The 16,214-nt window shown below is 35.2% G+C and overlaps 2 protein-coding genes across 4 annotated transcripts in view; one reads left to right on the top strand and one right to left on the bottom strand.

Moving 5' to 3' along the window:
* prss12 (serine protease 12) overlaps positions 1 to 9,691 on the bottom strand; it is a 75,640-nt gene extending 65,949 nt beyond the window's left edge. For 2 of the 3 annotated variants that reach the window (XR_012406014.1, XM_073950642.1), the window contains exons 1-2: positions 8,915 to 9,691; positions 6,064 to 6,202 (exon numbers count right to left, since the gene is read on the bottom strand). Coding sequence is in view for 1 of the 3 variants with exons in the window: in XM_073950642.1 (XP_073806743.1) it covers positions 6,064 to 6,202; positions 8,915 to 9,230 (455 nt within the window). In the remaining 2 variants the exon portion in view is untranslated. Of the gene's footprint in view, positions 1 to 6,063; positions 6,203 to 8,287 lie in introns of all 3 variants that reach the window. The other variant, XM_073950650.1, reaches the window with a different exon arrangement.
* A 924-nt stretch (positions 9,692 to 10,615) lies between these two features.
* mettl14 (methyltransferase 14, N6-adenosine-methyltransferase non-catalytic subunit) lies at positions 10,616 to 15,259 on the top strand. The gene is given in 11 exon segments (NM_207071.1): positions 10,616 to 10,773; positions 10,915 to 11,003; positions 11,206 to 11,293; positions 11,399 to 11,476; positions 12,060 to 12,147; positions 12,226 to 12,316; positions 12,606 to 12,747; positions 13,255 to 13,347; positions 13,537 to 13,653; positions 13,786 to 13,996; positions 14,719 to 15,259. Coding segments are annotated over 11 exon segments (1,368 nt in total). The 5' UTR covers positions 10,616 to 10,707; the 3' UTR covers positions 15,024 to 15,259.
* The last annotated feature ends 955 nt before the right edge of the window (positions 15,260 to 16,214 follow it).

The following is a 16,214-nucleotide window of genomic DNA, read 5'->3' as shown; positions in this document are numbered from 1 at the left end:
TAAGGGTTAGTTTTTTGAATTTGAGGTTTAAACACCATGAAAGCAGAATAAATAAACGAAAGCAGTTTGTTAGGATAGGACAATATATGGCTCAGACACAGCTATTTGAAAATCTATAATCTGATGGTTTAAAAAATTCAACACAATAAGAAAATCCTTTACCAGGTGTAAAGTTTACAGACTTCTTAGCAAAGGATTACTAATCCAAAATTACATATGATATTTACAGGGAAAAAATTATAAAAAGGTCTTAATGGAAGAGGATCTTTACTTAATATGAGGAGTTCAGATGCAAAAACTTCTAAATGCCATCAGACATTTTCTCCTAAAAGTAGCATTTTTCTCAGCCTCCTTTTTTATGTTCAAGTATTTCACTTTAAAGGCAATGAAAAGAAGTTATTCATTACTATAAAGGAAATATTTCTGAGCCTACACACAAGAGTCTAAGAAAATTGCTAATTTTAGAAGAAATTATCAAACGGCATTTAGAGGTTTTTGCATTTAAACTCTTCATATCCTAATTACTTTTTAGCACAAAAGATACGATTAAGGTATTTTACTGTGTTTAAACTGTGTTGTGTACTGCATTTAAAGCATTCAGGTGCAAGACACAACTAAGATTTGTAGCTTTATCAAACTCATACTTCAATAATACAGCGAAGAGTCTAAGCAGGGTTATTTTGTATTTGATTATTCAGTTTCTATTTCAAAAGTGTTAGACTTCACTGAAAAATCTGTTGTATTTATCTGTGCTTGTAATTTGTTTTATGCTTATGCTTATGCTTTGTTTACATAATCACCCCAGCCCCTAAACGAATATGAATTCTTTCGTAATAGAGCAATTTAAGTCATCAAGTGAAATAGTTTTTATCTCAGTACATATTGCAGAAAATCAAAAAACTGAAATGTAAGTTTTTTTCCCAAATTGTGTTGCAATAGTTTCCTTTACTTTAATCTATTCAGTTATGCAGTCATGACCCTGCATGGAATTGAAAAAGATGCAAAGAAACATGTGAGGTACCATTTCTGTGAACTTCATCTTGTTTTTTTAGTACACCAAAGCAGTACATACCATACTGTATATACCATACTGTATACAGTCCTGGAAATAATTTCTGCACTTTCTTACTCATTATAGTAATAAAAAGGAGCTGTCTGACGAAGATGTCAACTGAGCAATTACAATTACTTTATTACAGTTAATCACAGTAATATTCAGATAATTACAGTAATCACAAACTAGCCAATCGGATCATGCCAAATTTAATATAAATATCCAGCCTAAACTTAATTCCTCATCGTCGTTTTGGAATTATACTGAACACCCTTAAGACATGCAGCAAACTAGTTGGAAGCATTAAAAGCGACCAAGAAGATACTTGCAATGATCCAGAGACTGTTTAGGCTGAATGTCACTGATAGAATGACAAATGTTTGCTGTATGATGACTGAAATGGCCTTAAACAGTCACTAACTGCACTACAGAATGATAAGTTTACACACACGCGCACACACACACACACACAAATTACATGTAAACGCAATATCCATTCCTAGCATAATACTCACTACTCACTACTCTTGAGTAGCCATTTTAAAAGGGCTACTTTTCACTCATACTTTGAGTAAAATTTAAAACAGATACTTTTACTCTACTTGCACTATATATGTTTGCCCAAGCAATGGTACCTTTACTTGAATAGGATTTTTCAGTACTCTTTTCCACCACTGATAATTACACACAATTAAGTTATTGTATGTACAGTTTTTAAATTGACCAAGGCATTCTCACCAATGCTACTTTTTTATCAATATCACACAATCCTGCAGAAATAAAATCCTAACATACTAATTTAATGCTTTATAAACATTATTTATCAGTGTTGAAACTAATATTTTTTTTGTAGAAACCATGACATCATGACACACTGCTTAATGAATAGAAAGTAAAAAGTAACAGTTTATACTGAACACAAATCGTTCATGTATTGTAAATACCGTTCATCAATGTGATACATCCTTGTTTAATTTCTTTCTTTCGAAAACCTGAATGACTCCAAACTTTTGAATTATAGTGTGAAACTTAGCATCTTACAGATTTTTTAAAGTTTTATTTGTAAAGCATTAAAGGGTTAGTTCACCCAAAAATGAAAATTCTATTATTATTACTCATGTCGTTCCAATTCCTTGAGACCTTCATTCATCTACAGAACACAAATTACAATATTTTAAATGTAATCTGAGAGCTTTCTCGTCCTCCAAAGAAAGCAAAAAATGAGAGAACTCTCAGATTTCATCTTAATTTCAACATGAGATTGAGTAATTAATAACAGAAATGTTGTGTGGCATAATCGGTTAATGCTTTTATTCATGAAATAAGAGAACAACTTGCGATGGAAGGAAATAAAACGCCAGAAGACTTACTTATTAAAGCTTATTGGCCTTGATGCAGACAAGAAAGTGGCATTAGTCAAACTGAATAAATATTGAAATTGTTGTTAAGGTGATACGTCTAAATTTGCAAAGCTTTTACAACATTAGTTGGGTATGAATAAAAAAAAATGCTTGTGGCAAACAGAAAGATAGCAAACATAAATCAAAGTGCATGGAGTCAATCTGTCTCTCTAGCTTTTAAATAATTCAGATCAATTCATCTAGTAAAGCAGAGACACCCAATGAATTATTCAGACTTGACAAATGGCTAAGCAACTGAGGTCAACTGATGACAACTCTGCACATGCGTATGCATCCGCTTGTGTTTTATTGGTAAAATAATACTTTTTGTCAGACTTATAACTGTCACTATTGTGTCATCTGATCTTTGAGACCCTGCGGTCACCTCTGTCTGAGCACGCTCGATAATGACCTCAGACAAACACTCTCAAATAGGCATGTGTGTCAGCGTGATACACACAAACCATATGGGTGTGTTCAAGACAGAGATTAGAAGTATCCAGGGAAATCTGTGATCTTTTCAAACGCCTTTTCTGATAGACAACTCACTAAGCATATGCCAAGTTGTATAGGTGAAAGACTGACCTCTGACCTTTGGCTTACTAGGGTCAAATACCAAAGGATTCCATGCACAACCTTACAAAGGTTGTTTTGTGGTTAGGTAACAAATGAACGGGCAGCATATGGTCATCAGAACACAGTGATTATCACTTTCATAGGCCCAGTTGTGGCACCAATGACATGTGGCTTCAAAATCTGACTACAACCACTAGTGGTGTCTTTTACATATGTCTCTTTGCACATCCCTTGCTGTGATGGCCATATTATATTTATTTCAGCAAAACATCATATGTCTTGTTTGGGTAAAACTTTACTTTAAGGGTTAGGGTTAGGGTATGTCTTAGTTTCACTTTTTCCATATAATTACTGTAGTAATTATTATTAATTATACATACGTACAGTTTACGTCAGAATTATTAGCCCACCTTAATTTTTAGCCCCCTGTTTATTTTTTCTGTTTAACAGAGAGCAGATTTTTTAGCACATTTCTAAGCATAATAGTTTTAATAACTCATTTCTAATAACTGATTTCTTTTGTCTTTGCTATGATGAGAGTAAATGATATTTGACTAGATACTTTTCAAGACACTTCTATACAGCTTAAAGTGACATTTAAATGCTTAACTAGGTTAATTAGGCTAACTGGGCAGGATAGGGTAATTAGGCACGTTATTGGATAAGGATGGTTTGTTCTGTAGATTATCAAATAAAAAATTGCCTAGGGGCTAATAATTTTGTCCTTAAAATGGTGTTTAAATAATAAAAACTGCTTTTATTCTGGTAAAAAAAAAACAGAACTTTTTTTCCAGAAGAAAAAAAAATATTATCAGACATACTGTGAAGATTTCCTAAATCTGTTAAACATAATTTGGAAAATATTTAAAAAAGAAAAAAAATCAAAGAAGGGCTAATAATACTGACTTCAACTGTTCTTGCAATTAACACCTTTAATTAGACAGGACCTCGATATTAGTTCAGTGGCATCCAGTTCCTATAATTGTATTTTGCTATTTTAACTATTTAAAAAGAAATAGCTCTTTTTGACGTTTTTGCAGTAGAGAAAAAGTCTTGGAACGTGACTTTATGACAATATCCAATATCTGTCAATGCACTCAAATAAATCTAACAAAAAGATTATTTTCATTCTATTGTCAAATAAAGTATTTGCATCACATACAAATGCAATATTTATGAATGTTTAGATATAAGTATTGGAAAAAATCACTGAGAAAATATTCATTTGCACTGCAACATTCAATGCCATGACTGAATTTAGGATTTAAAACCATGTAAGATTTCCAATTTTAAAACCTGCTGTTACTTTGGATCAGTGATGGGAATAACGGGGTTATACATAAGTGGCGTTACTAATTGTGATACTTTTTTCAGTAACGAGTAATCAACTGAATTACTGTTTTCCCTGTTACTAGTTGCATTACCATTACTGGCAATAAAAAATGAAAATGAAGCACCTCACGATGTCTCATGCTGCAAGAAAACTAGTGGCTACGCAGGTGTTTACGTGAGCTCGGAGAAGGAGACAAAGCCATGACGTCAAAGCAAATGAAATTGAATTTTTCTCCACTGCAAACACTTAAACACAGAATTAAACACAATAATATCTAGTTTTGTAGTTAAGGACATGCTGCCGTTGTAGCTCACAATGTCCTACAACAACATTAAAATAGTGTAGATTAGTGTACAATGTTTTATACTAATTCTATAGTCATTTGGCAAACTAGAAGTAACGCAATAGTTACTTTCTCTTGTAATTAGTTACTTTTATAATTATGTAACTCAGTTACTAACTAAGTTACTATTTATGAGAAATAACTACTGTAGCAACTATACCTAATTACCCTTTTAAAGGAACAGGTCCAACACAGGTCAAACAAAGGTGCATTTTGCTGAATGTAAATACTGATTTCTTTAAATAATACTAATAATCTTACTGACACCTGACTTTTGAAAGTCTGGTTAAACAAGTCTTCAAGGAGACATTTGAAGGGACAGTTCACCCAAAAATGACAGTTCTGCCATCGTTTACTCACCCTTCACTAGTTCAAAACATATTTTCAAGAGTTCACACTTCGCTGATGATTGATAATAAAGCATGCTTGGCATGCTGTCCCAGGTAAAAGCCCTGAGCTCAGAATATCCTCCATTTAAAGGGCGAGAGGGGAGTTTGTTCTTGAGAACTCTCCTGCTTGTGAACGTGTTAGGAATAGCTGAGAGATATAGCTGGCTAAGAGTTTGTCTTGTGATGCCACTTTGGATTAGTCAATTTGCTTATAATGTATGTTTTTGGAAGGTGCAAGGAAGCTGGGAAAAACCCACACAAGCACTGGGAGGACATGCATAGTCTGCACAGAAAAGCTGACTGGCCTGGTAAGGGCTCGAACCAGTGGTGTTCCTGCTGTGAGGCAACAGTGCTAACCACTGGGCCGCCATGCCGCCCTATCAGGGAAAGTAGAGGAGTGGGGTGGGAAAAGGGGATTCTTGAAGACAAAGATGACTGAAGTGGAAAACTCTAGTTATTTATAGTGAGCTAGTACTCATCTGATTGGCGCAATATGTGAAGCTGAAGCGGGACCAGCCGTGATCAATCATAATCCCCTCGAAATGAGTTTATAAATAAACCACACTTAGTTTCTTTCTTCTGTTGAACACAAAATTAGATAATTTGAAGAATGCTGGTAGTGGGCACCCATTGACATTGTTGATGTGTCTGAGCAACCAGCATTCTCCGAAACCTCATCTTTTTTGTTCAACAGATGAAAAAAACTCATAAAGGTTTAAAACCACACACTGGTGTAAAAACATAAGATAACTTTTATTTAGTGGTGAATTATCCCTTTAAATTGTTAACGTCATTTATCACGCTAAAAATCAGGTCAAGTCTAACAGATTGCATCAGAGTGTATGCTACATATTCTGGCAAATGTACTGTAATGCAAGTAATTCAGATAAGCCCCATGGTAAATATATTGCAGAAACACCAAAACAACATTATACACTGTCAATTTTATATATGTATGTGTGTCTTACCCCTGTCCCAGCTGTCGACACACCACAGCGGCATCTTGGTCATCCCAGCCATTACTGCAGATGGTTCCCCACACACCATTGAGATACACTTCTACTGTACCATCCAGTTTAGATCTGCCTCCCTGCAGTCGCAAAGAGCCTGTGATCATACACATAAAGTTACTGAATTAAACTTGAGAGTGCTTTTGACCTTCACTGTTCAAGCTGCTAATAAAAGTGAATGTTCTGCAAACATTTGGTTCCGCTCGTCTCTGTAATTTGATAAATGTGCACATTACAAATGTTCCCTCAGTTAGGCAGCACGAAAACATTAATCTTTGAGTTGCTTTATGTGATGACAGAGGAATGCTTTAACCTCCACATGAGTTTCACTTGTCAGTTGTATAATAAATGTGTGTGTTTGTGCATGTGATGTTGGGAATTACTCAGCTATAATGTATGGCATGAAAACAATGTAAGCTATTGACTACAGCAGTACAATCAGGTCTATTATAACGCTAGTGAGCAATAATAAGAAAAGCTATGTCCTTTGCTTTTGAAATACATATCTGAAATCTAACAGGACATAATATTAGATTTACACCACAATAATTAGAAAAGAATTGCCTTTAGATATTCCTTTATAAGATTTGATGGTGAATAATCTTGCACAGACATCAGTTACGGAGTTAGAGTAAATAAGTGCAATCAGTGCAATAATACACTGTAAAAATATTGAGTTCAACACAATTTCTTCGATTATGTTAACTTCATTATTTTTACAAGCTTAAGTGTAATGAATATTAAACAAGCTGTCCCAAAACAAATGTTGTTTCAACTCATTTTAAATAAGTAGTTTGAACAAGCAGCAAGTCATTTTTTATGTGTATAGGTATAATCTATATCATAATATAATATAAACCCTTAAAATTCATTTTTTTTAAAATACATCATAATGAAAATTTTAGGCAACATGGTAACAACATAGAACTGTTGCCTTACAGCAAGAAAGTTGCTGGTTTGAGCCCCGGCTGGGTCACTTGGCGTTTCTGTGTGGAGTTTGCATGTTCTATCTGTGTTTGCCTGGGTTTCCTCCGGGTGCTCCAGTTTCCTCCATGAACCAAAGACATGTGGTACAGGTGAATTGGGTAAGCTAAATTGTCCGTAGTGACTTCAATATGTGTGTGAATGAGAGTGTATTAGTGTTCCCCAGTAATGCAGCTGAAAGGGCATCTGCTGCATAAAACATTTGGTCGATAAGTTGGTGGTTCATTCCTCAGTGGCAACCCTTTAAAAAAATTAATGAATAAATAATTTTATTTATTTATTAATATATTTTTTTAATTAGCAACACTAGTATTGAAATACATCCAGTGTGTGTGTGACAGTATTTCATGTGTCCAGTGTTTGCATCCAGTATATGTGCAGGCCAGCTGCTGCATTCAGAGCAGTTATAAATCACACACAGCACACAAGCACACATGATGGCAGCACATGTTCTTCAAACATTTCAGCGCTTCAAAACATTCACAGAATGTTTGGAAAATGTGAAGCGGCAGATGTGCTGGAAATATAAACTGATTGAATACCAAAATATTTAAATAAGCTCATCCGGTCATTTAAGACTGATAAGATGTTCACGTGCAATAATACTGAAAGAACTGTAGACAAATGTCACAAATAATAAATATGGCAATATTATTACACAACCTTATATTTTTATACCTCTACTCCAAGTACTCTTTCCAGCGCTATTATAAGACAGGATTACATCATTAAACTATTTATGATCGTTTGCATGTGATTATTCTTATGAAATTATCTGATAAAAAATGACAAATCTCCTTTAGAAAAAATGGTTGTGTAGCTTTGTAGATTATTAGCAGTTGTATTGCCACAGTTTTACTAATACTATGGTTAGGGTAGTGGTTAATTTTATGGTTACCGGTTTGAATATAATAATGGTGTGCTTGTACTTGTGCATGTGTGTGTTTGTGTAGTAGTAGTAGTAAACCATGTTTAACAGTTCTGTCTTTGAAGATGCACATTCCTAAATTTTGCCATGGTAAACGCTAGTTTAAATGGGCTAGTTTTCACATGTGAAGTTGCTTATCCCACTCACAGCCTCTACTAAGGTTAATGGTTTCAAAAAGGGTCAAAGTGAGTTCCATTATCTTTTTCCAAGAGCAAAAAGTGGAAATATTTAGCTTTTATGCAGCTAAAACTAGCCCACAAATAAACTTACCTTATTCACTGGATTAAAATGATGATATTGCCTGTCGTGCAGTACATTACACAGGTCTCAAAACTTTTTCTTCTCTCACAAGTCATGCTGTAAAATAGTCACTGTCAAATTAAACGGTACTAGATTCCTCACTTTCTAAGCCCGGCGGAAATAAATAAGCACGTGCGCATCTGTCAGAGAGAGTTCACTGCTCAAAACGCGCTCGTACACTCCTAAAAGAGCTACGATGACTGCAACAAATATATGAAATTACCAACATTCTGTGGGAGACTACTGTTTCACAGTAAAAACCCAAATGACAACAAGACGTCTTGCGCTGGATGAGAGTGGCTGCTTTGTTCTCCGTTTAGTGCTACCTGAGGCGCATACCTTTCCCACGCGTGGATGCATTGAAGTTTGGACATGTCTTAGCTTGCATGTGTTGTGTGCACTGCAGTATTTTTTTCTTTTTTGACATGACAATTTTTAAAGTCTCAAGTAATAGTAAGCATTAAAGTAATCTATGGAAATAGGTAATGCGCGAGAAGGTCTTGTAAAAACAATTAAACACACTTGAAGTGCGGTAAATTTCTTTCGCATAAACTAATACTGTTGAAAATTAGATACTTTCTTTGTATACATACATACCCTGCTTGCAGTCGCAGTATCCCCAGTCAATGCGTCCTCTGTTGTTCGTGAAGAAGCACCAGGGCCGAATTCTCCCGTCCGGATTTCGGCAGAAAGTGTGATCTCCGAGCCCTTTACCTTGATACCGCTCTCTAACACCGGGCACATCGCTCCAGTTCATGCACTTCACGCCTGATTCGGTTGCGTCAATGGACCCCTCGTAAAAGCCCGCTTTCCCTTTGCTCTGAACACAGTCAGTGAACGGAGAGCCGCCAGTGCGCGCGATCATAAGCAGAAGCGCGCAGACCGTAAAGACGAACCGACACCTCACATCCATCACGATCAACCTGTCCGTGACTGTCACCCTAACACCCGACAATTACTCTCCAGTCTGCGTGGATAAGACATGGTACCCGAGTTTTCTCATCTTGTCGTTTGGCTGTTATCAGAGCAGCAGACGCGGATCAATAAAAGAGAAACCGGGGAAGCCCGGAGCTTATGACTCATGCATATTGATGATCGTCGCCCAGTCTGGATTTCAAGTTTAAAAAGAGAACAGTTGATGGTAAAAATCAATAGTGTCCTTCATTTAATAGTGACAAGTTGCAGAACAATAGAAAAAGAATCTACGAGGCAAATAGTAATTGCTAAATAAATCATTCCACGATAGCGCCCGAGCTGCGCGCGCCGATCTTCCCACAGAGTGAACTTAAACGAGAGTCTGCCACGTTATATCAGTAATTTGGCGTCTAGTCTGGTCTGGTCATCACTGTTGGTCTCTCCGAGACAACACGGTGTACAAATTTCGGCTCAAGCTTTCAGAACTAATCACAATGACAAACAGCCAAAAGTTCACTTCTGCCCTCTTGTGTCAGTAAAATGCAACCAGAATCAATGCTTTTCATTTATGAAATTATAAACATTATTAATTATAGAATAATAGCTAATTTAAAAATATATTTTTAAAATCGGTTTCAGTTACTTTCAGTCAGCAAGGATAGATCAAAACAAATACAATATTAAAAGAAAAGAAAAAATACAATTATTCAAAGTCTAAATTTAAGGCTTTAAAATAATTAACATTGCTTTTTGTTTTAGTATTTTTTGTTTTTATATCGTACATGATCTATTTCTATTTTAAAATGAGTAAAATTAGGTTTTTTTCACAGCCCATTTACATTTACGAATAAAACAAATTCCACATATAATGAGCAAACACTATACCAAATTTTGAAGCCGGCTGTATTCTCATAATAAACATCATTTCTTTTAATTCCAATGCAATACTCGTACTCCGCAAAAAAAAAAAAGATCACACCAAAACAATAGTGTATAAATACAATCAAAATAAATGAACAATACTCTCTTCTTAATCGTTACAGAAAACACATTTTAAGTCAACACCTTTACAAAATTGTGCAATTACCTGTTTTACATGATAAAAACGATTAACAATTTTAAATATTAAGTTACCTCTCTAATTTTTCAGTTATACAAAAACGTCTGGAGATCTTAAAAGTCTGGTTCGAGTTTACGTCTTGAAATTGTGATCTCCAAAAACTAATGGCTGAAGGAACACTGACAGTCAAATCATTCAAAGATAATCATTATTACATTTTGTTTACGCTAGTTGTTTTTACTCCAAATAAAAGTAAGAGGCCGTCTACTGACGTCACCGTATGCGTCAAGCATTGTGATGATGTAAAATACATGCGACGGTTTCTCACGTTGAGGGTTTCAATGGATTTTTGCCGCACTATTGTTGTCATCTGATCATTTCACGATTAGCTATTTTCCTGCAAAACATTTTCGACATGAACAGCCGCTTGCAAGAAATACGGGAAAGGCAGAAGCTCAGACGTCAGCTTCTCGCACAACAGGTACGAATACACAACTTTATTTCTTCCTGCAGAAAGCCAGTTTTAGCAAACACTGCCATATTAACGCGGTGTTATATTACTAACGCCAATGAACGTAGAAGCATTGCGAATGTTTTATGACATTAATGATTTGTTTTACAGCTCGGAGCAGAGAGTCCCGACAGCATCGGCGCAGTTCTCAACAGTAAAGATGAACAAAAAGAGATTGAAGAGACTAGAGAGACCTGCAGGTATAAACCATTTGTTAAATTCAAGGACTATGTGCAGCACTAAAAAATAAAGAACACTAAGACCTATATACCCCAAAAGAGCTAAAACTGTACTGATAGGACAACCTTTACATTCAGCACGGGTATGTGATGCTGCTACTTGTAAGTTAGTATTAATCAGAACGATGCTGAGGTCAGTTACCATTTGGTTTGTTTACTGTAGGGCATCATTTGACATATCAGTTCCTGGTGCTAAAAGGAAGTGTCTGAATGAGGGTGAAGATCCAGAGGAAGATGTGGAAGAGCAAAAGGTGAGAGAGCGCTGATCAGGAATCGGCTGTTAATTCAGAAAAGCCCTTACATTTGATCAGGTCAGAGCTATGTGTAACTGATTTTGAATCTGCTGTATGGTGTAGGAAGATGTTGAGCCTCAACATCAGGAAGAGAGTGGACCATATGAAGAGGTGTACAAGGACTCCAGCACATTTCTAAAGGTATCTTTAAACACAATTGTATATGATTTAATTGAGCAATCGGGTATGAGAAGCTATGATATTTTTGTGAGGATACTCAGACATATATTCACAAAACGGTTACCACTATATACTGTCATTAAAGGCAAAAACATGGTAATTTTTGAAAAGTACGATCTTTAAATTCTTTCATTCCATCAGAAAAACTGTCCCTTACAGTAAACGTAAACTGCATTGGGTTTTGCAATTAAGGTATGTTTCATAGTTCTTAGAACTAATGTAGGAAATTCTCGCTTTTGACATGTTTGTAATGCAAGGACTAGGAACAGTTTTAGTTATTGGAGCTTTTTTGGGAAACAAGTGTTACATACAGTATATACATACAGAAAGCTAGAGATAGTCTCATTTACCTGTTGGCTTTTTCTGCTTTCTGCATTCTTTCCTTTGTATTCCTTTGTATTATGTATCAGTATAAGATGTCATAGGGGATTTATTTCTTCTGGTTCCTTTTTCAGTTGCATAGTTTATGTCTATGCAAAGTCACTCTAAATATTACTAAAATAACATAAGTAATGTTTTTATTATATCATTACTTGTTTCACAGGGCACTCAGAGTTTAAATCCTCACAATGATTATTGCCAGCACTTTGTGGACACAGGTCATAGACCTCAGAACTTTATCCGAGATGGAGGTAAAGTGTTTTTCTACTTTTTCTTTTTAGTTTTCCACTTTGAGAGTGTGTTAACCTGTGTGTTCTCATGTGCTGTAGGTTTGGCTGACAGGTTTGAGGAATACCCCAAACAAAGAGAGCTCATTCGACTGAAAGATGAACTCATCTCTGCCACCAACACTCCCCCCATGTAAGAAAACTTGGTCTCAGTCTATGTCATAGGGCCCATACCGGCCAGTGGTGCCCATTTGCAGTTTTTGAAACCTGAAAATTATTCACATTTGTGTATAAAACACTGGGTTTTATTTAGATTCTAGAATTTTATTTGAACGTACTAAAAACAAAAGTGATTTTGAGGTTGCTAAGCAAATAAAATCAGTTATTTTTTATAATAATTAGAAGCATTTAACTATGGGACAATTGGGTCTTTTTCAATGCTTTTATGAATGTAATAACTCTTGCGTTTGTGTGCGTTTCAGGTATCTCCAGGCAGATCCAGACACGTTTGATCTGAGAGAGTTGAAGTGCAAGTTTGATGTGATTCTGATAGAGCCTCCATTAGAGGAATATTACAGAGAGTCAGGCATCATTGCCAATGAGCGCTTTTGGAACTGGGACGATGTGAGTTACTGCAAATTCTCAAAATCAACCTCATGAGAATGTTTTTAAAATTGATTTCAATTATGTATTATAATACACATTAGAGATATACTTGACTACACTCAAAAATGAAAATTCTATCATCCCCACTTGTCCCAAAGCTGTTTGAGTTCATTTCTTCTGTTAAACACAAAAGCAGATATAGTGAGGAATGCTGGGGGAAAACAGCCGTTGACTTTCATAGTTTTTTTGTTTGTTTGTTTTAGTTGTTTTTGTTGTTCCTAATATGGATGTAAGTGGCTGCATTTTCCAACATTCTTCAGATTATCTAGTTTTATGTTCAACAGAAGAAAGACATTGATAACAATTTACAACCATTTGAGTCTGACTAAATGGTGAGAATTTTCATTTTTAGATGAACTATCCATTTAGATAACAGTTATTATATATTTTATGCTCATATAATATAATAATGTAAGATGTCCTAACATATATAATAACTTATTTTTGTATTCATGTGTGCTTTAGATCATGAAGCTGAACATAGAGGAAATCTCATCCATTCGCTCTTTTGTATTCTTGTGGTGTGGCTCAGGAGAAGGCCTTGATCTTGGCCGAATGGTACAAATCTCACAAATATACAAACTTGACATGGCAGATTTCTGTTCCATGTGCATAAACCTAAACTTATCTCAAATATGATGTACACATAATAACCTGCCCACATACAAATATGCTGCTTTTACATCATTGCCAAATATTCTTTATTCAAACATATTTAAACATCTTTCATTCTTCTTTCTCTCTCAGTGTCTGAGAAAATGGGGCTTCAGGCGATGTGAGGACATATGTTGGATCAAGACCAACAAAAACAACCCTGGCAAAACCAAAACACTGGACCCTAAAGCAGTGTTCCAGAGAACTAAGGTAAAAGTTATTGTCTATAATATATAGAGTCATAGGCAAAGCACAACATTGTAATCTCACTTATTCATAATGATGCTTTCCTGTAGTAAACACTTTTTTTTTGACATCTCTTTTTTGTGTGTTTACACTCAGGAGCACTGCCTGATGGGTATCAAAGGCACTGTTAGACGCAGCACAGATGGCGATTTCATTCACGCTAATGTGGATATTGACCTGATCATTACAGAGGAGCCAGAGATGGGCAATATTGAGAAGCCAGTGGAGATTTTCCACATCATTGAGCATTTCTGCCTGGGTCGTCGACGGCTGCACCTGTTTGGCAGAGACAGCACTATCAGGCCAGGTTAAATATTTACAGATATTATAGATGTATATTTCTATAAATTGTGCATAGCATTCCTCAACGATGTTAGTTGTGAAATTAGTGTATTGTTTTAAAAGTAACAACATAATATGGCTTGAAAAGACAGTACTTTTAATGATATTTTAGTAAATTATAAATTATATTTTTAATCACTACAGTTAATAGATTAGAGCCAGAAGTTTTTTTTTTAAACTAAAATTCATTAAACGGTAACATGAAATATTACAATTTAAAATAACTGTTTCCTATGTGAATATGCAGTAGTCAACATTTAAGGAGGATCAAAGATCGTTATTGTATAATAAATATATAATTAAATGTATTTAAAAATGATAAATAATATTAATATTATTGTAAAAATATTGGCAATGTTCAGTACACATTTTGCGTTTAGGACACTTTTGCTGAAAAGTTTTGATCCATTTTAAATATTGACTGATATGCTTTACAGTTTATTGTATTTCTATCATTCAAAGTTGAAATTTCAGCAGGCACTACTCCAGTCTTTATGATCCTTCATAATTCTAATTTGCTTCATTTTGTGACGAGTATGTGATGAACAGAGTTCCAACAATAAAAAGTATTTCATTAAATTTTATTAATGCAAAAATAAATAATTAATATAAATATTTCCACCAAATGTGTTCAGTTCTTGTGTAAATGTTATATGATGTAAAATGTTATGGTTTATTTCATTTAAGGATGGCTGACTGTGGGTCCCACTCTGACCAATAGCAACTTCAACATCGAAGTTTACTCCACCCACTTCAGCGAGCCCAACTCTTACTTGTCTGGTTGTACTGAAGAAATCGAGAGACTCCGCCCCAAATCCCCACCTCCTAAATCTATGGCAGAAAGGGGTGGGGGTGCACCGCGAGGAGGACGGGGTGGTCCTGCTGCGGGCCGAGGTGATCGGGGTCGAGAGAGAAATCGGCCAAACTTCCGTGGGGATCGAGGGGGATTCAGAGGCCGTGGAGGCCCACATCGTGGATTCCCTCCCCGATAGTCTGCAACGTGCCAACATTCAGACTGAAAACAAAAAATGTGAGGATTCTGAGATATTTTTGTATTTGAAATTTGAAAAGGTGTTGATCTCTGTATTGTTTTTGTTAAGTGTATTAAGAGGTTAGGGATGGGGTTCAATTTTAACAACTCAATTCTGAATGACTTCTGTAAAGTCACTTACAAAAGTATTTGTAAAGATTTTATTCAGCCTCAATTAAACCCTGTTTTTTAAACAAAGATTTGTTTTTGACTTTTGCACATGACTTAACTCATCCTCCATTCACTCACCACTTTATTCATTTATGTTGTTGATAGCAGACAGCTGGGATTTCCATGTAGTATGCTGGGATTGCATCATGCATTTTAACCAAAACTGGACAAAAGATGATTAAAAAATGGGTCGCCTTGTTGTGATTATTATGTTGGCTATTATTTCAATGTTTAACCATCTTTTGTATGTACATATATATTATTTTGGTTTTTGATGTAAAGTACAGATAATAGGATCACAATTTGGCATAAAGTACCATGAAAGCATGAATCCATCTGCTTCTTATGTAATCGTGTGGGAGATATTTTATTCACTGCAAAAAAATACTTTGGAGTTTTTGTCTTGTGTTTAGTTCAGATATCTACAGATTTTAAATCAAGGTGCATTTGCCAGTTTTCAGAAATAATAAGTCGAAATAAAGTGAGTTTTTTTTTTCTTAAAAAAAACAAAATAATCTGCCAATGAGGTAAGAAAAATAATCTTGTTTTTGCTTTGATAAGCTTTTTTTGCTTTCACAATTTGCAGATTATTTTGCCTACTTTAAGGAAAAACTTATTTTTTGTGAAAACTATCTTTTCTTTTATGGCTTGTCTAAAAAATGCTTCTTGATTTAATAATTTGTAAATATTTGGACTAGAAACAAAACTAAAAATCGAAAGCATTGCTGAGTTTTGTGAGTACTGTTGCTGACCATGTCTATCCCATTGTGACCTAAGCCTATTAATTTTATGATGGCTTCTTCCAGCAGGATAATGCTTGTCACAAACATTAAATCAAATCAAACTGGTTTCTTAAGACAGGGAGTTCACTTTATTCAAATTACCTCCAGTCACTAGATCTCAATCCATTAGAGTACCTGTGGGATAGGGGACTAACATTATGGATGTGCAGACAACAAATCTGCACTGCCTGATGCTGTCA

Source organism: Danio rerio, chromosome 1 (assembly GCF_049306965.1).
Source record: "Danio rerio strain Tuebingen ecotype United States chromosome 1, GRCz12tu, whole genome shotgun sequence".
Lineage (NCBI taxonomy): Eukaryota > Metazoa > Chordata > Actinopteri > Cypriniformes > Danionidae > Danio > Danio rerio.
The sequence above is the reverse complement of the archived record's forward strand: the minus strand, read 5'-3'. Positions and strand labels throughout refer to the sequence as shown.